The sequence below is a fragment of the Gopherus evgoodei genome, chromosome 2 (assembly GCF_007399415.2).
Source record: "Gopherus evgoodei ecotype Sinaloan lineage chromosome 2, rGopEvg1_v1.p, whole genome shotgun sequence".
NCBI lineage: Eukaryota > Metazoa > Chordata > Testudines > Testudinidae > Gopherus > Gopherus evgoodei.
The window spans coordinates 228055558-228077444 of record NC_044323.1 but is presented as its reverse complement, the minus strand read 5'-3'; the positions used below and the strand labels follow the sequence as shown (position 1 = coordinate 228077444).

The 21887-nt window shown below is 40.6% G+C and overlaps 1 protein-coding gene across 2 annotated transcripts in view; it reads right to left on the bottom strand.

Annotated features, from left to right (window-relative positions):
* The window catches only part of LYN (LYN proto-oncogene, Src family tyrosine kinase), a 95814-nt gene that overhangs the window by 13227 nt on the left and 60700 nt on the right, over window positions 1–21887 (bottom strand). For both annotated transcript variants that reach the window (XM_030553121.1, XM_030553120.1), the window contains exons 9-12: window positions 16571–16753; window positions 15616–15692; window positions 2920–3073; window positions 1294–1425 (exon numbers count right to left, since the gene is read on the bottom strand). In XM_030553121.1, the coding sequence (XP_030408981.1) occupies window positions 1294–1425; window positions 2920–3073; window positions 15616–15692; window positions 16571–16753 (546 nt within the window). The remainder of the gene's footprint in view (window positions 1–1293; window positions 1426–2919; window positions 3074–15615; window positions 15693–16570; window positions 16754–21887) is intronic.

Genomic DNA, 21887 nt, shown 5'->3' with positions numbered 1-21887 from the left:
GACCCCCAGTGGGTCCTGACCGCCAGTTTGAGAACCCCTGCCATAGATCATGCTTGTACCCCACCTCACTGTCTCCACAGCGAGAAGACACTTCTGTCCCACTATTGGCATAACTTACATAGCTCATTGCTGAAATGAGACATACTGGATCTCTCAAGGCAGCTCTTTTCACACTGGGAAGAGTGCAGGGAGCAAGGCTTAGCTTCCCCTCCCCTCCCTCCCCCCCGTCTCCTCATATCACACATCTCATAAGTTAGTCCAACTAATCCTGCCACCATGCTACACAGCTTTAGACCAACACCGTGGTCTGCAGTGCATGCAAATAATTTCCAGTGGCTCTTGCCAGCTCCAGAGTGGCAGAGTTAAGGTTGTGTTAGTGTCACCATTACTTTCACTCTTTATTTCCTGGTTTTCAGCTGTTTGAGTTTTGCTGTGCTTGACCTTCTGGAAATGCATGAGATACCACCAGGCAATCTTAATTCTGCATTATCAAAGTTTTTTGTTGATCATATCTATCTATCACCTTTAAACAAGGTTTTTCTGTTTGCTTAAGCCAGGGAAACTACGTAACACATGCGTTTTCCTGTAAAAATATCTTCAAAGAAAAATAGATAAACATTAGGTTGCTTAATCAGGTCTGCCTAAGGTAAGAAACCTCCAGCGTAGCCCTATGTCCCAGCTACCTTATCACCAAAGTGCCAATATTCCAATGGAAAATCAGCACTTCTCTAGATTCCGCTTTCATGTTCTTTTCTAGCGCCTAATGCTGACAAAATATTCTGGCTGTTTATGTAAAAGCCGAATTGCTTAGTTGGTTTCATTTGAAATTCCACCTATTCAGGAGCTACATTTCACTGCTTACAAATAGCATTGATACACAGTCTTAGAACTTGTAATGATATCTGTCTGGTCTAGCATTAAACCATTTGAAGTGAGCTTTGGAAAATCAGGGTCAGTGACAATTATTGGAATTCAGCATTTACTACAATTTTAACTTCGAGTACAAAAATATACTATCTAAGTACAACAGTGCAGGATTTGTATTTTAGATTACACATAACTTGCTGATTTAAAGCTCCCACAAAGCAGCATGCAGTGTTAGGTACATGTAAAATGGCTGAGAGTTTTCAAAATTCTTTGAGGTAACCTGCAGTATGCACAGTTCAGATCCACAGTGCTGCCATTATTGCAAGATATTCACTTTTTCCCCCCTCAGTTAACTCTTTTCTGTGACTCTCCAAAAGAGCATCAAAATATAAATACCATGTAATGATATATAAGCAAATGTCATACCTGGATAAGGGATCTTTCCAAAGGTAACAATTTCATACAGAAGAATTCCAAAGGACCACACATCAGACTTAATAGTAAAGGAACCAAAGTTAATTGCTTCTGGTGCTGTCCATTTAATAGGGAATTTTGCACCTAAGAAACAATATATTCTCAATTAACCAAGTATATAAGTTGCTTGAAAAATATAACTACTAACATATCTTATAGACTCATCTATTGCTTCCATTAAGTATAGGGTATACAGTGAGTATTTAGTACAAAATCCTGTCTTTATTTTATGGGACTTAAAAGGTATTAGCTGCTCTTCCTGTCCAAGAGTTATTGTACATTTGCAGTGCTTAATTTGTGCCAGGGCTGAACCCCGGCACCTCTAGGCTTGGCAGTTCATAGCCCCGGCACTTCTGGGCTTGCTGCATCAGTTATGAATGTAAAAAAATTGCTTGAGTCCTGGCACCTCTTCATTACATAAGCACTGCACAGATGTACTAAGAGCTGGATCAGATGGAGCCACCATGATGTACTCACACACACCCTGTGTGTCTCCTGGAAGTCTCAGAGAAGTTAAGAATTGAATTTGGGGTTCTCAAAGGAACCTAAGGGAGTTAGGAACTCAGTATCTAACTTCCTCAGTCTCCTTTTACAGTCTCACCCTGAATGGGCACGAGATTGACCGAATATATTCTTGTACCCCAGAGGTTGTTTCAGACCAACTGGAATGATAGTGTGGGGAAAACTCTTCGCAGACATGAAATGCCATACTTGTATGAGTGAACTGAAGACTTTGTTCTATTGTGTTATCAGCCCAACACCTTTCACAACTACATATACTTACAAATTTAGACAGAAAAAATAAAAAAGTTATACATTGCTTTTCAACCCACCAGTGTCTATGCTCTATTGTCCTCGACATTTATCAGTTCAGAATCAAAAGATGAGAGTTTTCATGGAATGGTTGTGCCACTCAAATACTTTGTATCACTGTCATTAATATTACCCCTAATTAACTCCATTCCATATATAGAATCTTGACTTCCCTGGGAGTTTTGCCTTTCTAAGAAATGCAGAATTAGGCACAAGTCTACCTCCAATATAATTTTTAATTGATTTAATCCTTTGATTCATGTCCAACTATATTAAACAATACAAGCAAGTTGGTGCAGAGCAAATTCTAACCATATTTTAAAATCCTCTCACTTCTACTTACCGCCTCTATTGTGGAAAGGATGCTCGAGCACATGTCATTTATGCATTTGAGGATAAAAACGAATACTAACATTTTCTCTTAGCAATTAAGAAAAACTCAGTTCATTGTCTAATTCAACAAGATGAAAAGCTTTGCTATGTTATGCCAAATAGTGAATCAGTTTGATTTGTAAAATGTATTGTGTTGCTTAAAGAAGGTACAAACTGTACTTTTCATAAACTTTCTAGTTTGAACAATCTGGAATGAGGGGACAGTAATTTTTAAGAACAGCTTTGTCATTAGAACACCGTATTTAATAAATTATTCTGGCATTTTTCACACTATACTACGTGCTTCTCATTTTTATGTTAAACAAATGCATAAATCTGTGGCTCTTAACAGAATGAGTTTTACAGAGCTGAAAAATATCAATTGATACGTACCTTCCCGTGCTGTATATTCATTATCTTCAATTACTCTGGCTAGACCAAAATCAGCAATTTTGCACATCAGTGAATCCGAAACCAGAACGTTAGCTGCTCTCAGATCTCTATGAATGTAGTTTTTCCTTTCTATGTATGCCATCCCCTCTGCAATCTGTAACAAGAGCAGTGCTTTCATTTTTAGTAATTTTGCAGCACACTGTACCATCCTAAGCCACTATGAGCTCTTCTCCTTTACTACATCAGTAACCTTCATTAATTACTATAGCATCAACTATGTGTTGAACATTTTACATATATATGGGAGCAAAGTCCCTGCCCAGAAAAGCTTTTAGCATAAGTGCCAATTCTGCAAATCTTCACTCACAATGGACATCTCAGTGATTTCAAAAGGACTGCTTGGGTGAATAAGTGGTTGCAGGATTGGGCTCTCCACAGCCACATCCAGTAACAGTCCCTGATTGGGCAGAGAATTTAAGCACACGCTAAGTCCCACTGAATTCAGTTAGGCATGTGTTTACAAGCCTTCCTGAACCGGGGCCTTCATACTAATAAAGAAATATTAAAATTATGTTGTGGGATTTCTTCCCCAAAAATTCCCTATCGAAAAACTGGTGATAAATTAACATGTTCAAATAATAAAATGGAATAGGATTAATAAATAAATAAAAGCCTTGTATGGATTTCCTATTAAAAACTGTCCCTTTTAAAGGGGAGATTAGGCAAGAAAGTAGACTTTGAAGTGTTAGCAAAACTGCAAATTATAGGAACAGCCATACTGGGTCAGACCAAAGGTCCATCCTAGCCCAGTATCCTGTCTTCCGACAGTGGGCAATGCCAGGTGCTTCAGAGGGAATGAACAGGTAATCATCAAGTGATCCAGCCCATCGCCCATTCTCAGCTTCTGGCAAACAGATGCTAGGGACACCATCCCTGCCCATCTTGGCTGATAGCCATGATGGACCTATCCTCCATGAATTTATCTAGGTCTTTTTTGAAACCTGTTACAGTCTTGGCCTTCACAACATCCTCTGGCAAAGAGTTCCACAGGTTGCTAATATAATATCTAATAAAAATTTGAACATTTTCAAGAAAATCATCATACAGAGGTCAACTAACTTTGTGCTTATTCCCATTTACTGTACACATCTGTTCATACACTAGGAATGTTTGGCAAAACCCTGCTCTTACGTACCCTAATTTCATACATAAACAAAGAAAAAAATTGTAATTTTATTTCATAACTATCCAAACCAAATTAAAAGTGGTAAATATTTTGGCAGTTATCAGATGATTTTTCAGCATTTGCCCAGATCATTACTTCATTTTTAAAATGGTGTGTGAAAACATTGGGTGATATATTCATACACCACCGAAGTGTGTCCTAGTTGCTATACGGGACAATAAACCTTGCACACTTGGAAAGCCACTGCCAAGCAAGGAACCCGGACTATACAGACTAATCTGTTCTAATACTGCTCTTCCAAAATTCCTGTGGATGGTATGTTATAATACCCTTCCTCTTGTATGGGGAAAACACTGCTGTCTGTTCTGTGGGTATGCTGGGGTAGGAAGAGAACATAGGAAACGTTTTCCAACCCCAATCCACCGGCGGATTAGCAGTCTCCTTGTCAGTGCAGGAGAAGTTAGCACCAGTCTGCGTGTTGTGTGGTTGCCCTTGCACTGTCATAGGTGTACAGGAGCTTGCTCCATTTTGTGCTAGACAGAGCATCTGACTCTAATTTAAAAAAAAAAAAAAAGTAGTAGACACTTCCGCTAATGTCATAAAAAAGTCCCTGACGGGTAAGCCAAGTGCATTGGCAAGCATTTATAACAGCTACTGCACACTCTTTGTTCCTCTTTTTTGAGGCAGGCAATGGAAAAATAACAGCATTCCCCCCTCCCCCCCCGTGAGCATTTTCTTATAAACCGATATACTGTGGCAGTGCTGCTTCTTCAGACAAATGTGTGCAGTTTACGTTGTAGTTTAAATGAATTATTACTAAGAATTCTGTATTAATATGCCTAGTAAGGAATCTATTTGTAAAAAAACATTTCCTGAATCTTTTTTGTTGTCTATTGTTACAGACATAGTTGCTGATAGGTATTTTGAAATAAATGACCAAAATAATTGATTGTAATGTGTTATTTTGACAAAGTATGCAGAATTTTGCAGAATTTTAAAATATTTTGTACAGAATTTGTAATTTTTTGGTGCAGAATTCCCCCAGGAGTAAAGAGAGGGCGAGAAGCAAAGTAACTGAAAACTGGTTTATACTTTTGCACAAATAAACAATGCTCATGTGTGGCATAAGCCACTATCCATAGTAGGGGGTGACATAGAGGTTCAACCACTAAACAGGAGCTTCCACAGGCATTGTAATAATTATATATTCCAATAATAATAATCTGAGTTTCACTGACAAGCCACGGGTGCTATATGTAAAAATCAAGTAATGAGCATGAAAAGGGAAAACGAAGTCACTCTCGCCCACTCACATAAAGATAGTTTACACACAAAAATCAGCAACCAAACAGCTGTTGTTCAGCTACCTGCAAACTCTAGACAGGCCTATGAGGTTGGTTTTGGTTCTGGTTTTGATTTTATTGCCTATCTGGTAGGTAGAGTTGCCACTTTTCCTGGAGGTTTTATCACATGACATAATCTAATTCCTGAAGACTCCAGCACAATCCTGGAGGGTTGGCAAATCTAGTTAGGACATGGAGTACTTCCACACTTTCTACATTTACTGCATGGCTGTGATTACTAAACAAATAGTATTCTATTCCCTCCCCCTTTAAATATTTATTGCCAGGCTTCCACGACTACCAGGACAATATATATATAAAATCCAATCTCCAAACAGTAAAACTATGTACGTAGCATCAGAATGTTGAACGAGCCAGTATCCTGTGGCACAAATAAACCATTCCATAAACCAGCGTCTCTATTGCAAAGCTACATAGAAAAATACACAGTAAATCAGGCTCAACGTTGCATAGGGCTGGGAGCCAGCATTCTTTTCTCAGCTCTGCCATTGATTTGTTTTGTGATCTTAGACTAGCTTTATACTGTAATCTCTGTCTCAGTTCCCTCCTGTGTAAAACTGGGAAGATGCTTGAGTCAGCCACAGGAGTTTTGTGGAAAATTAATTAGTACGTGTATGTAGAGTAGTTTCAAAATGAAAAGCACTATTACGAGTGCTAAATAAAATAACTGCTGAAAGATAATGGTAGATAAACCGGATAGTACTGAATGCCACTGGAGCAAGTAGCATGAAAGAGCAGACAAGACTGAAGAACCTCAGAGCCCTGATTGTGCAGTATTTCAACTCACACACAGTCCTCTTTCTTTTCTTCTGGTTTCCATTCCAGAAAGGTGTATAATCTTTTCCGCCGTAGTTTTTTCTCTATCATGCGATTTCAGCATGGTTTGCAACACTGTCTGTTGCGTGTTAACTTACAGAGAATGTGCATTTAATGGTACATTAAACAGATGCTCCTTTTTGTTTCTAGGCTGCATGTAAAAAATACAAATTCCTGGTGTTACCAAACTGTGTTTCATTGGGCTCAGTATTGTTGTTCCATCTCAAAGTTCCCCCAAGTCAATGGCTCTTCAGGCTGACACTCTTAAGACACGTCAGTTTCATTGCCAAGGGGACACGAGGGACCAATGTGGCCAGGATCATGCCCAACTGCTTTTGACTGCCCTATGGATGAGGTACCCATTTTGCAGCTGTATGAACCTGAGGTAGCCTTTCAGCATGAAATCAAGAAAGACTCAAACCCCTGACCTACAAGAACCTTAATCAGCCACTGCACCTATGTGAACCTCATATCTCAGATGAATCTTTAAATTCTCCCTCTTAGATTTAATAAATGGCTTTTTTTAAAAAAAGCTTAAAATTAAGGTTCTTATCCTCTGCTACTGTCGAACTGTAGAGTGCAAGTCAGGAAGGTGTGTGTAAAGGTGACTCAATTGTCCCCTCTACATTATCCTGATTCAGTAACCAAAGAGTTGCTCTGAATTGCCCTGGGTGCTCTAAGGGTCTGAAGCCACAGCTGGGGATCAGTATTGAACTAGCGCATGGCAGTCATATTCCCTCATCCCTACTATGTTGCAGCAGGGAGAAGAGTGGCCTAAGAGCCATTGTCAGCTGTGTACTACCAGAGACACACTTATACTGGAATCATATTCCTGGGACAGATATACCAACCTTCAAGGCTTGATTGAACTGACAGGGCAGCGCAAAGCGGCCACACTACACAGGTAGAATCTGGTGCCTAGGCTGTAAAAGAAGCCAATAGTGCAGGGGGTTTTGAGGTTTAAACTGTTTGTGGTATAATGCTGGAAGAATTCTATTTAGGGCTAGGGGGTTGGGAGAGAGAGAATCATTATATGTTTCTAAGAGCACTCTCCAATGCTGAAGGGCCTTTAGTGAATGGCCATGGTACTGATCACACTAAATGGGATTTTTATTAGCTTAGAATTAACCACAACCAGATTCCTTAAACAATGTTGTGATGCATGAGCAGAAAGGGTTAAGCATCCTGCAGGAGAAATGACTCAAATTCAACCCTTAAAAACATATGGGGAGATAATGTTTGTGTTTCTGTGTATTTACATATATATTGGTAGAGGTTAACAATGTAATCAAACATTCCCTGTCTATGCTGCAGTCTGTTAATTCAGAGATCAAAAGAACATTTTAACATTTAAATGAACTGTAAACATAGAATATCGGCTGTATTAATCTCTTTTTGAAAATGTATTGCAAATCATCTGAGAATGGTGGTAAAACAGGCAATTGCCTTATGTTAATCTGTGTGAATAATTACCAGCTATGCTTCGGAAATGGATCCACTTCAAAGTCCCCATGAATGCCTATTGTTCGACTAAGGACTCTGACCTGTCAAAGAAGGCCTGGATTAGGTGACCAGATGGCAAATGTGAACAATCAGGATGGGGGTGGGGGATAATCAGTGCCTATATAAGAAAAAGCCCCAAATATCAGGACTGTAACTATAAAATTGGGACATCTGGTCACCCTACCTTGGAATTGTATAAAACACCTTTGGGTCCTAATCCTTTTAATCTTAGATCTGCTTGAGGTTCCATACAGCAGAAGCCTAAGCCAAAAGGACTGAGATCCCAGTTCTGACTGGACTGCCCTGAATACAAACATTGAACTATAACCTATGGAACTCTTTGCATCTACAAAGCTCTCCATCTCTGCTTTGAATCTGAATCTCAAGATTGACTCATATCTGTATGTATGCTGTTCTTTAAACCAATTCTCTTTCCCTTTTCTAATAAACTTTAATTTAGTTAATAAGAATTGGCTGTAAGCGTGTATTTGGGAAAGGTCTGGAATATTCATTAACCTGGGAGGTAATGTGCCTGATCCTTTGGAGTTGGTAGAACCTTTTTCATATGATGAATAAGATTTTCTGAAATCCTCCTCATATCTGACTTGGATGTCTAGGTGGAGGTCTGAGGCTGGGTTACTTTAAGGGAACTGTGTTGTTGACTTCGTAACCAGTGAGGTATAATAGAACCTGCTTTGTGCTTGCTTGGTAAATCTGGGTATTGGAATATCCACCAAGCTCAGGGATTGCCTACTTTATTCTGTGCAGTTCACCAGAACTGAGTAACCTCAGCTGACTCCCCTGGGATTCCAGTCACAAATGTCTAGCCCAGGGGTCGGCAACCTTTCAGAAATGTTGTGCCGAGTCTTCATTTATTTACTTTAATTTAAGGTTCCGCGTGCCAGTAATACATTTTAACGTTTTTAGAAGGTCTCTTTCTATAAGTCTATAATATATAACTAAGCTATTGTTGTATGTAAAATAAATAAGGTTTTTAAAATATTTAAGAAGCTTAATTTAAAATTAAATTAAAATGCAGAGCCCCCCGGACCGGTGGCCAGGACCCGGGCAGTGTGAGTGCCACTGAAAATCAGCTCACGTGCCGCCTTCGGCACACGTGCCATAGGTTGCCTACTCCGGTCTAGCCAATGGAAGAAATAGTGATCAAGAAGACTCAGTTTATGTGTAATAAATAAATAAATAAATAAAAATTAAGATTTAATCCTAATGTGACCAAAATGTTAATAGGTTAGCAGCATGGTGAACAATGATGGCAGTCTACAACTCTTCAGAAACATACTCCAGGTTTGGTTTGGGTTTTACAACTTATTAAAGACACCTTATATAATATTTCTTTTCATTTTATATCAATGTTTATGTTAAAGATGTGAGCAAAAACTTGGGCAGGGAAGGCTTTTAGCTTTGGTTAGCTGCTTTGTATTCTAAACAGAGCAAAACGCCCACACAAAACTAAGGAAAATGAAACAGCGTAGTTTGTTGGGCAATCATTTACCAGAATGTAACATTAACCAAAAAAAAAAAAAGGAACAGGAAAAAAAATTGAGACGTCTAACGCTGGATAAGAATTATGATGAAATAATTGCTACATGTCTCTTCTGGTTTATTTTATTCTTACTGAAAAAGGGTTAGAACAGGGGTAAGCCACCTATGGCACGTGTGCCAAAGGCGACACGTGAGCTGATTTTCAGTGGCACTCACACTGCCTGGGTCCTGGCCACTGGTCCGGGGGGCTTTGCATTATAATTTAATTTTAAATGAATCTTCTTAAACATTTTAAAAACCTTATTTACTTTACATACAACAATAGTTTAGTTATATATTATAGACTTACAGAAAGAGGCCTTCTAAAAATGTTAAAATGTATTACTGGCCTGCAAAACCTTAAATTAGAGTGACTAAATGAAGACTTGGCACAGCACTTCTGAAAGGTTGCTGACCCCTGGGTTAGAACACTGACTCAAGATTTTGGGTTTGTCTCATGAACAGAACCTGGTTTAATAAAAGATATTACCTCACCACCGTGTCTCTCTAATATCCTGAGACCAACAAGGCTATAACTACATTGCATAAAACAATGAATTTACAAACTCAGACTGGGTGATTAAACAGGCCCGAATACGATTATTTTTACAATAACAATGCTTTGAGCATTTCAAAATGGAGGACTGAGCAACTTCAGTAGAAATTCTGTGAAGAGTTATTTATGCAGTTAAAGATGGATGCTGTATGTGTGTGCAGTTAGCTAACTACAGTAAATGGTTTAAAGAATTTGTAAACTCATCTCTTGGAACAGAAGGAGATTGTAAAGTACACTGGGTTACTAGCTTTGGAGGGAGAGGTTATGGAGCTTGTAAACACAAGCACATGTGAGCTCTGAAACTAGGGAAATTTCATCACCTGGCAGCTTCAGGAGCCCCTTAGCTCTGGACAGGGCTGGCTCTAGCCATTTCACCGCCCCAAGCACGGCGGCACGCCGTGGGGAGCGCTCTGCCACTCGCCGGTCCCGTGCCTCTGGTGGTCTGCTGGTCCCACGGCTCCGGTGGACCTCCTGCAGGCGTGCCTGCAGAGGGCCCACCAGAGCCACGGGACTGGCGGACCCTCCGCAGACATGCCTGTGGGAGGTCCACCAGAGCCGCCTGCCACCCTCCCAGCAACCGGCAGAGCGCCCCCTGCAGCATGCCGCCCCAAGCACACGCTTGGCGTGCTGGGGCCTGGAGCCGGCCCTGGCTCTGGATCAAGGACAAGATCCACTAATGAAGCAAATAGAGCTCCTTAGCTGTGCTAGTTAAATTGCTATGCAGGGAGCTGTTGTCAGTTGTCAATGGAGACAGGAGAGCATAAACATTTTGCATGCTGATTAGCTTTGGACTGTTATATTAACAAGCTTTGCTAGCATAGCTTGCAAAAGAAGCCGGTGGAATATATACAGTTTTCAAACTGATAAATGGAGACTAAAGAATGTACAGCATCTTGGAATTTCTCAATCCTCTTGCTGACAAGCAGAAGAGTTTACAGGGGTGGTACTTCTTGTAAATTGTGTTAGCTCCTGAGCATCAGACTAAGGAAATTATACAATCAGCTGATGTGTTACTAGCTGTACAAGACAAATAGTGGTGTAACAGGGAGCTAGCAGGGGAATCTGTGAAAGACAATACAGTTCTGATTTTTGGTTCTACATTATTATTCCAAACATCCTTTCTGGTGTACTCTACATCAGTGGTTCTCAAAGCCAGTCCACTGCTTGTTCAGGGAAAGCCCTGGGCAGGCTGGGCTGGTTTGTTTACCTGCCGCATCCACAGATTCGGCAGATTGCGGCTCCCACTGGCCGCGGTTTGCCGCTGCAGGCGAATGGGGGCTGCGGGAAGCGGCATGGGCCAAGGGATGTGCTGGCCACCCTTCCTGCAGCCCCCATTGGCTGACCACTAAAACAAAGGTGCACTGGGCATGCATGTATTATTATTATTTGGGAGTGGTTCAATTAACTTACATGCTCTGCTAACAAAGCAGCAGAACTAGGGCTGTCTTATTAGGCTCTAGGTTTAGAGATCAAAATAACTCTATATGTGAGCCAAGCCAAAATTTCAGCTCAGGTCTCCTATAGTGAAAGCCCAATGTTCCATTTAAAACAACAATCAAAAATACAAGGGCAACAACCCAAACCAAGGTCTGCTGGCTAAACTAATCCTTGCTGTGACTTCACTGGCTCAGTACAATTACAGTAGGCGTGAATTTGACTGTTTGCTTGAAAGATGCCAGCTATTAAACTGAGGCCTATTTTAGATAGATGTTTCTGTTTGGTTTGGTTTTAAAAATAATCTGAAACAACCAAAACACTATAACCTCTGTAGATCGAACCTATTCCTTTCAATGATTGAAGATCTTTCCCGTGAACAATTGTGACTTAAACGTGCAGGGTTATAAAGCCCTGAAAGCGGGGCTTGTGCGGGAAATGCCAACTCAAATTTATATCAAATAATGCTGTAAGAAGTCAGCAGTATTCAACTAAGTGTTTGGTTTTAAAGGCCATTAAGTGCTGTGTCTATTTTTGTGCTGTCGGTCGGTCACAATGACCACATCCTCTCTCTTTTTTACACCCTCCCTATCTGACAGGCCACTTCAGATCACCACGACCATTCCTTTGGATGCTTCCTGTTTACTTTCTTCCTGTTGCACCACAAACCCTTAGTTAATTTGTTATTCTGCAACGAGTGCTGGTTCTCTCAAATAGTTTGTGTACACACACACACGCACAGCACCAATGCACAGCTATTTCAGGGTATTCACAAAACAATGGTACCCCCCAAGAGCTGTGTGTTTGTGACAAAGGTCAGCATGATGCAACAGCAAAGTGAACGCACAAGCAAAGAGAAAACCTCATGCTACTGCTGCTTTTTCTTTTTTTCCTGGGAAGTTGGAATCAGCTGGCACAGAGCCTGCCAGAGTGGTGTGAATTAGACTGTCACACACAGTTCAAGTCTGTGTCAACCAAAGCAAAACGTGCTGGTCTCAGCTTAAGCAGTTTAATGGGAATTTCCTTTTATTTATTTATGTTGCGACACAGCTTTCCAGTTTCTTTTCCCTCAGGATAAGCATGGAGATATGAACCGATGCAGGAAGCATAAGCTAATGCACAAGCCAGGCACATCCTGAAAATTTTATTAAACATGTTTTTCATAGCCCTCTGTTCTTAGCCCAGTCTGTGTTGTTGAAAACTGAGTTTGTACCACTGGATTTACTGACAGATTTGCTGCGAAGTTACCATTATTTAAAACTGAATATCTTAGAAGGTGAACAACACAGCGTGACAATAAAGTATCGCTGTCTTAGGCCCTAAAGAATGATGAATTTTATTGAAGGACTTTAATCAAATGAGTTAGCAATAGAAATAGTCCATTATCCTTTCCATCCTCCAGGTACCAATCCCTATTGTACATTTCTCTAGTGCTTTGTTCACTGTAATATTAAAAGTCCTGATAGAGTTTCCGGCACATCCCTTCAGAGACTATTCCACATCTCAGTCTCAAGAGGTTTTTCCCGATTTTCACCCTGAATTGTCCTTTTTTAAAATTTCATCTTCACACCTAGTTCTATTTGGGGGGGGTGAGAGTAAATAAGGCACTGAATCTCTGAGGCCCACGCTTCAATGGGGCTCTGCTTGGGTGCTGGTTTAAGTCTTCATCCCCACAGGTGTTTCCATTCTTCAGAAATTTGTAAACAGTTATCACTGGCCCATCCCGTTAGTACCGCTTAGCCCAGCTGTATACAATTAGCGTTTTAGCTCTTTTCTCACCATAAATCAATTTTCCAGGCCCTGAATTACTGAAAAGGTGGTGCCCAGAACTGAACACAATATTCCAAATGCACCAGATACACCAGAACCTATCCAATCCATCATCTGTTGTCTTTGCACATACAGTCCAAAATTGCTTTGGTTTTTTTGGCAAATTATAAATTCATGTGGGGTTTGATGTCTGCATTTGGGTCTCTGTTAGCCTTACCAATTCACACATTTTTTCTCTCCCACAGAGTACATGTATTATCTAGTACATTTTTCCATCTACATTATATTTTTCCAGTTTTTCATTTTTTTATTTTCTGATCATGTTTTTAATCTCTGTGGGTCCCTGTTATCTACAAAGACTAAGTATCAATATATTTCTCATACCTGAATAGTTTTTCCTTGAAAAATACGCAAAAGAGACTTCCATGGATAGTTCAGACAAGCTACCAAACCTGCCGCCAGGTTGAATCAATGGTTGTAGAGTAAGGCAGTCCCAAACATTAGGTCTGTGTACCAGCCTGTGTATCCATGATAAGCCCAAATCATATGTATTTATATAGTGGCTACATTAAACTTTTGATTGTCATTACCAATACTGTATTACATTATTTAACATTTCTATTGCCTTTCCTCCTGCACTGTAACATATCAGTACAGCAAGCTACAAAATAAAGAATCTGTACCAGTCTAACACTCATAAAAACCAATACCTTACCAGAAGCAGACTACTGTTGTAAGTTAGTAGCACATTAGAACATTCAAAAGCATGAAGATAACTTAAGAGCATAAGCCTTATTGACTTTTCAGTGGGCTCCTAAGTCATTTTGGTGCTTTTGAAAATTTTACCCACAATGCACAAGGTATCCCATGTATCGTTTGAACCTGGGGGCTGCCAGCTGGTTTAGTAAATCATGTGCTGGTATTCTGAACCATCCTTCACGTATGTTTCAGTTATAGAACAAAATTTTACCCCAAATCAGTTTGAAAGTGATAGTGATCTATGACACTTAACAGAATTTCCTTACTAGCTAACTCAGCTCAAGGAAAGGTTAAAAAGAATGCATTAGCCTTATTTTAAAGATCTGCAAATACATATAATATATGGAACTAGTACTACCCTCTTACACGTATCTGCTAGAACTGCAAACAATTCTCTCTGTTGCAAACAAAATAAATACATCACTGACAATAAAATTGACATTACTAATGTTAACGTGTAGGCTTAATCAAACATACACACTGTGAAATATCTATTTTTTTTTCTATCTCCCACAAAAATAGCTCTGCCGCACCAAAAAGTCTTGGAAGACCACTGTTACAACAGATTTTTTCAACAATGCCTGACATGAGGTTCAGCCTCCAAGACACTGAATGCTTCTTAGAGTTTGGCTACATTTGCAGCTATACAGCGCTGGGAGTTAAAGCTGGGTTTGGCTACACTTGCAGCCGTACAGCACTGCCGTGGGAGTGGTCCCGCAGCAGCGCTTTGAAGTGCGAGTGTGGTCGCAGCGCCAGCGCTGGGAGAGAGCTCTCCTAGCGCTGCATGTACTCCACCTCCCTGTGGGGATTAGCTTGCAGCACTGGGAATTGCGCTCCCAGCGCTGGGGCACTGTTTACACTGGCGCTTTGCAGCGCTGTAACTTGCTGCGCTCAGAGGTGTGTTTTTTCACACTCCTGAGCAAGAAAGTTGCAGCGCTGTAAAGCACCAGTGTAGCCAAGGCCGCTGTCTTCGTACAGCTGTATAGGGAAAGCGCTGCACTGTGGCCACACTGACAGCTACCAGTGCTGCAGTGTGGCCACATTTGCAGCATTTGCAGTGGTGTTGGGAGTGGTGCATTATGGGCAGCTATCCTAGCGTTCAAGTGGCTGCGACATGCTTTTCAAAAGAAGCTGGTGGGGTGGAGTGTGACAGGAAGCGTGGGGGAGAGAGAGAGAGAGTGGATTTTTGGAGCCGACACTATGTCAGTAGCTGCCTTGCAAATTCCAACCACTTCCCCCACCCCTCTCTCATTCACTCTTAAATGCAAATAGCCTTCAGACCAGATAAGCAGCTGCTCCTACGGACTCCCCCCTCTTGCCCCGCGTGCTGTTTCTCTCCTCAAGCAAACACTAGCTGTGGACATTCCCTGCCTGCCTCTGCTCGAGCAAACAATTGCTGTGTTTGTTTTTTAGATAAGCAGCTTCGGGAGCCCTGAGTTCACAACAAAACAAAGAGAGGCATCATAACAAAACAATGAGAGTTCTTTAGTTAAAAGCATTTTGGGAAAATTGCGGAGGTCAGTTACAGCGTAGTAAGATTAATCACTGTTTACACTGGCACTCCGGCACTGCAGCACCAGCGCTGTTCTCTTTATTCCTCTCGTCCATGTGGAGTACGAACAGTGCTGTAGCCAGGGAGATACAGTGCTGTATGTGCCTTGCCAGTGTGGATGGGGAGTAAGTTTCAGCGCTGTAAAGCCACTACCAGTGCTGCAACTCTCCAGCGTAGCCAAGGCCTTAGTGTTCTTTATATTATAATCATTTACCTGAGCTGAGAAGTCAATTAGCTTTGGAAGCAGTAATTTACTTCCTTCATCACTCTTCAGAAAATCCAGCAGACTGCCTGTTTCAGTGCAGAAAGAATAAGTCAGCACAGTTCACAAGTAGCAAGTCTATAGCCAGCCTCACTACCTTCTGCATGGTTGAGCTTTAGTGGTCTATGTTTTGTTTTAACATATTTTTAAGTTGGCCACAATTAGTTAAATGGTTCTTTATATTCTATAACAACAATGCTGATCCAATATCTGAGTTTATCAGCTATGCAGCTTTCTGTGGTGCAAAACTAAAAGGTCAAGCTTCTCCTGAGTTCATCATTGTTTAAGTGACTGATTTTTTCCCGTTCTAAGGAATATCAGCAAAGTTGCCCTCAGGGAATCACCCACAATTATCAACCTAGTTATCAATGGCAAAATTTTAAAAAGTCACAAGAAGCATGTCTAACTCAAGGGAAGCTGAGCCCTTTGGTAGTAAAACACAACTAAAATATCTATTTACACAGGACTTGATTCTGCAGCCCTAACTAGCACTGTGTAGTAATTATTCAAAAAGCATGGTATAGTATTCCTTCCTGCAGCGCCCATCAACAGGACTGTTCATGAATTTAACTGCAGGAGAGCAGCATATGGTTCAAAGCATTCACCCGCTTTGGCAGAAAACATGACTATTGGATTCATTATGCAAAGTCAAGATATTATAAGTGATATGTTTATTATTTGTTAAACTATTTTTAGAGAGCTTGAGAGATTTCTAAAAGGATGCATCTTAAAACACAACATAAGCATAAAATGAAAACTCTTGTACTCTCTTAAGCTAGATACTCAATCATTTAATATAAAAACTACAAAAAAGTAAAATTAACACAATTATTTCTCCTCTTTTTTGTTACTAGGGGTTGATTTGACATTTAATTAAGATGTGCTCACAGAATCCAACAACTCTCACCTTTTGCCATGAATTCTGTTATAATATAGATAGGTTCCTCTTTGCTGACTACAGCATACAGCCTCACTAATTTGTCATGCTGAAGTGTTTTCATGAGGTTGGCTTCCTCCATGAATGCTTGCACAGACATCGTTCCAGGTTTCAGAGTCTTCACAGCCACTTTTGTACTATTATTATAGTAACCTAAAAAGGAAGGGATTATTATGGCACAGAACTCATTCAGCACAGTGCACTGACTGTTAGGAGAGGTCAGAAACCAGGCTGGACTTCATGAATGGTATAAACCTGGTGAGAAGTGTCCAGACACAGCACAATTAAATTACTTGTACTATAATCATACCATATTTTGCAATAAAACATATCAATGTATGGAAAGAGGGTCCGTTAATGCGCAATGTTCTATTTGTGTAAGTCATTTCCCTGAAAACTCAAATTAAAAATAAAAGACCACTCTCTATAGTAAGGTTTCATTTATAAATAGTTCATAAAAGGTAAATAAAGGGTCAATAGATAGTTTACTGAATGTCTGTCTAGAATTCAGCATGTCACTAGCTTGCTTAGAACTTTCTAATTGCATCTTTAACTTATGTCCCTATAAGAAGACTACTCATACCTGTAACATGTTTATAATATTTATCATTTATTAACCCCTTATAAACGATTCAGAAATAGAACCTTCAGTGTAACCTAATACATTCTTTAAATTATGTATCAGGAGTGCAACACTGTAGCACTCAGGTGAAGGTTTAAGACCTCATTATTGCTGGTCAGGTGATCTTTTGCCCAAGAGGTCGGGGGGGAGTGTTTTGCTTTCCTTAATTGCTTTAAAAGTATGTTAGTGCTCAAGAATAAAGGGAAAGTCCTAACACCCCTCCCTGCAAACCTATATTAAGGCCAGATAGAGCTTTGCCTTAACTCAATATCAGTGTCGCCCTTTAAACTACATTAAAAATGTACAAACAGCATCAACTGGAGAAATAATTTGGTATAAAATAAATATATGATGTATTGAACTGTATGTGCTGAGATTTTGTAAAATATGCTAATTATCCATATATCAATGTACAAAGATTAGTACATGGATACAGAAGATAAAGGAATATTTTCTGATGGAATCAATGTATAATATTCTTAATACACAAACTTTAGTGATAAAGTAGTATTTCATTCAGGTGTAGCAATCTTTAAAAGCCTGTGTTATTTAATTTTTACTGAAGTGATATAAATAAAGTATCCTTCTAAACATGACATTCTTAACACAAGTACACTAATAAAACCAGACCTCATCTCTTTGTGCTGCAATCTATGTATTTCAACACTGAAAATAATATGTACAGGAAGAGGTAAACTTTCATAACTCAACACACCAGCTACATTTCTCTACCCAACAACAATCTGTACAATTTCAACACAGTTTGTGGGTCTACCTGAAAGTCAGCAACTCCTTAATCTCTACTTAAACTCCCTTACGCATTAGTAGTGTGACTGTAAATCAGAATTTGTCTGCATGGTGAGTTAGTTCATGGAAAGCCATTATGTGAATCCCTTGTACTAACTCTGTGCTTTCCACACTAAGCCATACTTCAGGACTTTTAATGCACTGTTGTGACATTTATGTGGCAGGTTAGTGCGCAGCAAAGTGGTGTGCTGTTGATTCACACTCTGGCTTGCAGCGCACTAACTCACTGTGTAGACAAGCCCTGAGTCTGTTTTGCACAGTGACAAGCGAGAAGAATGTGAATGTTAAAGAAGCTGGGGGCTACTTCACCTTACATCTTTAACTGTTCCTTCTTATATAAGTTAACACTCCTTAGACTCTCTACATGTGGGGAATGTGTAAGTAAATCTAGGAGAATCTGAGTGTAAGAGGGGCAAAATTAATCTAAGGAGATCTGACACCATTTTATGTATTCCTTCTCAATTGGGTCCTACAATTTTTTTTTTTTAAGTTTTCATTTCATTTAACATTTTCAGTATGAGATAAAGCAGTAATCTCATTACATAGCATGTGTGGATAGTAACATGAGACTTTCATTTGCTCTGAAAGTACAAATTATTAGTACACAGAATAATTAATTAAAAAAACCCTTAGGAACCCAGATTTGTAAAGTTAGATATGGGCAACTAAGTACTTACACTGAAGTACATGCCTCGCTTATGACTGCAAACATTTAATATTTGTGCACAAATTGCAAAGCCATGGGCAGGCAAAGATATTCAATTAGTGTGCCCGCAAATCTGCCTGTCCAACTGTGTGTGCCTAAAGCAGAAATCTTACTCCAGAATGTCCATCATTTGGAAGGGCAGGAGGAAGGAACAAAATATCACTGAGAATATGGATAAATTTTTCACCCAATTGAAATCAATGGCAGCTTCTTCATTTACTTCAAAGGAGCCAGAATTTCATCCATTCTATTTTAAGGGGCCCAAATTTGTACTAAAAATAAAGGTCGCCCTGCTTCATTAATCTCTGCTAGTTCTTTGTGTCACTTGAGGTGCGAATGCCAAATTCTAGTGCAGAGATTCGATAAAAATATTTATTTCTATGTATTGAGGGTATGTGACTTCATTAAAATCCCAAGTATTTCAGACTGTAAACTTAAAACCAGCACTATAATATACACTAATAAAGACTGTCATCATGCTGTGTATTCATTTTACAACAGGCTCTGATTTCATATATATGACTGCGATCTGTAGTTGCACCTATAAAAAGCTCTCTCTTATTCTGCTTCCATTGAAGTCAGTAGATATTTTCCCTTCAATGCCCCAGAGACAAATCCTTGTTCCTGACAAACACCTGAACAATTTTTTGACTCTTCCACCCCAAGGTGGAAGCTTATTTTCATTAGGGGACTTGACGACAGGTAATCTATATTGAACAATATTTTCTCCTATTTAGACTTTTGTTTAGGTTCTAACATTCAGCGTCTGAATCATCTAGGAAAGCCCAGCTTATTCCAGGGTGTGTGTTTAGTCAGGGTTCCTTAGTCTATCTATCTATCTGAGGTACTTACATCATGGTAGCATTTGAGCACCTCACATTCTAATGTGTATTTGTCCTCACAGCACTCCTGTGAAGGCACAGGGAGGCTAAGTTTACTTGCAATAGGGCACAAAGGAAGTTTGTGGGAGAGCAAGGAATAGAACCGACATCTCCAAAGTCTTAAGCTAATGCCCTAACCACCACATCGGCACTCCTCTCTGCTCCAGAGAACAAAGAAGGAACTCTGAAAGCAGTCTTAAGGCCTGTCACATTGTATAAAAATGTTCAGCTGAGATTACAAGAAAGAATGTCTCTTGTACAGCAGTCAAAAAACATGAAAAAAGCACTTCAAGGTGACCTATTAATGTAATTAAGGGTCAAATTCTTCAATTAGATGTGCAGACACATGGATCTTATCTTTAGGAAAATTGGTCTTAAATATTCTTCTCAGCTAAAAAGGATAATGCTGCATTTTCACAATTTCTGCTATATTGAAACAAACATGGGAATCGCTTTGGATGATAGGATTAGGATTCAAAACATTTATGACAAAATGGAGAACTGATCTGAAATCAACAAGATGAAATCCAATAAAGATAAGTTCGAAGTACTACACTTAGGAAGAAAAAAAAATCAAATGCATGATTACAAAATGGAAAATAACTGAGCAAGCAGTAATACTGCTAAAAGGATCTCGGGGTTATAGTGGATCCCAGATCAATTACAAGTCAACAATGTGATCCAGTTGCAAGAAAAAAGGCTAATCTCAGCAGGAGTGTGGTAGGTAAAACATAGTTGGTAATTGTCCCACTCTACTCAGCTGTGGTGGAGTCCGCTACTCTGTCCAGTTCTGGGCACCGCACTTTAGGAAAGATGTGGACAAACTGGAGGGAGTCCAGAAGACAGCTACAAAACCAACAAAAGGTTTAGAAAACCTGAACTATGAGGAAAGGTTTAAAAAAGTGGGCAGTGTTTAGCCTTGAGAAAAGAAGACGGGGGGGCTGGGAGGGGAATTGGATAACAGCCTTCAAATACATTAAGGGCTGTTATAAATAGGGTGGTGATCAATTGCTCTCCACATCTACCGAAGGCAGGACAAGAAGTAATGATCTTAATCTGCAGCAAGGAAGATTTAGGAAAGATAGTGTGAAAAGCTTTCTAAGGCCATGGCTACACTGGAGAGTTGCAGCGCTGGTGAGGGGGTTACAGTGCTGCAACTCAGGATGTGGCCACACTTGCAAAGCACGGCCAGCGCTGCAACTCCCTGGTTGCAGCGCTGGCTGTACACTCGGTCGTGCCTCGGGTGTAGCAATTCCAGTGCTGGTGATCCAGCGCTGGTCAGCAAGTGTGGACCCCACCAGCGCTTTTATTGACCTCCGGGGTATAAGGAGGTATCCCAGCATACCTTTTAAGCCTCTCTGGTAATCCTGCACACTCCACTGCCCTGGGCTCAGCTGACCCCACGAGCAGGTCGCCAGCACCGCGGTGCGTTCCGGTCTCCCCCCCGCCAGCAGGTAGCCAGCACCGCAGTGCGTTCCGGTCTCCCGCCCCCCCCCCCCGCCAGCAGGTCACCAGCACCGTGGTGCGTTCCTCCCCCCCTGCCCCAGCAAGCCTGCAGTTCCGCGGACCGCCCCCCCTGCCAGCAGGTCGCCAGCTTCATGTTCCCTACTGTCCCCTGTGCAGGCCACCAGCTACCTCCTCTACCCAGTGCAGATAAATTCCAGTGAGCCATCAGTCAGTTCCCCCTCCCAGGTGAAGTCGGGGCAGAAACACTCACCCCATTGCTCGCCATGCCTTCGCTTCCCTGGCCTCTCTGTGTTATGTTAGGTATGTGGGAATGATGCTACAAAAAGTCTAAAAACTCCTTCACTGTGTGATAATAAACAATGTAGCCTCTGTGTATTACATGTTTCTATCTATGTTTTTTTTAGTGACCTTGACTAATGCAGCCGGATCACCGGCCTCACGTCGCTTGCAGAACTTGAGAAAAAATCCGCGAAAATCAAAAGAAGAATTGATCAAAGCAGTTATGATTCACTACAACAGAGAAAGTAGGAAGATGCAGGAATGGAGAGAGAAAATGTATGAGTGGAGGCAAACAGAAAGCAGGAGAAAGGAATTGGCTACCAAAAAAACCTCAAAGCAGATGATAAGCCTCCTGGCTCGCCAGACTGAGTCTTTTGAGTCTCTCGTAGCCATGCAGGCAGATCTGTACCGTGGTAACCCACAACCCTCCCAAAGCTCTCTTTCTTATTCCCCAGTATTTGCACAAAACACCTTTCTCCAGCAGCCAGTTTCTTATTACCCCCAGCTGCTCCCAACACCTGTACG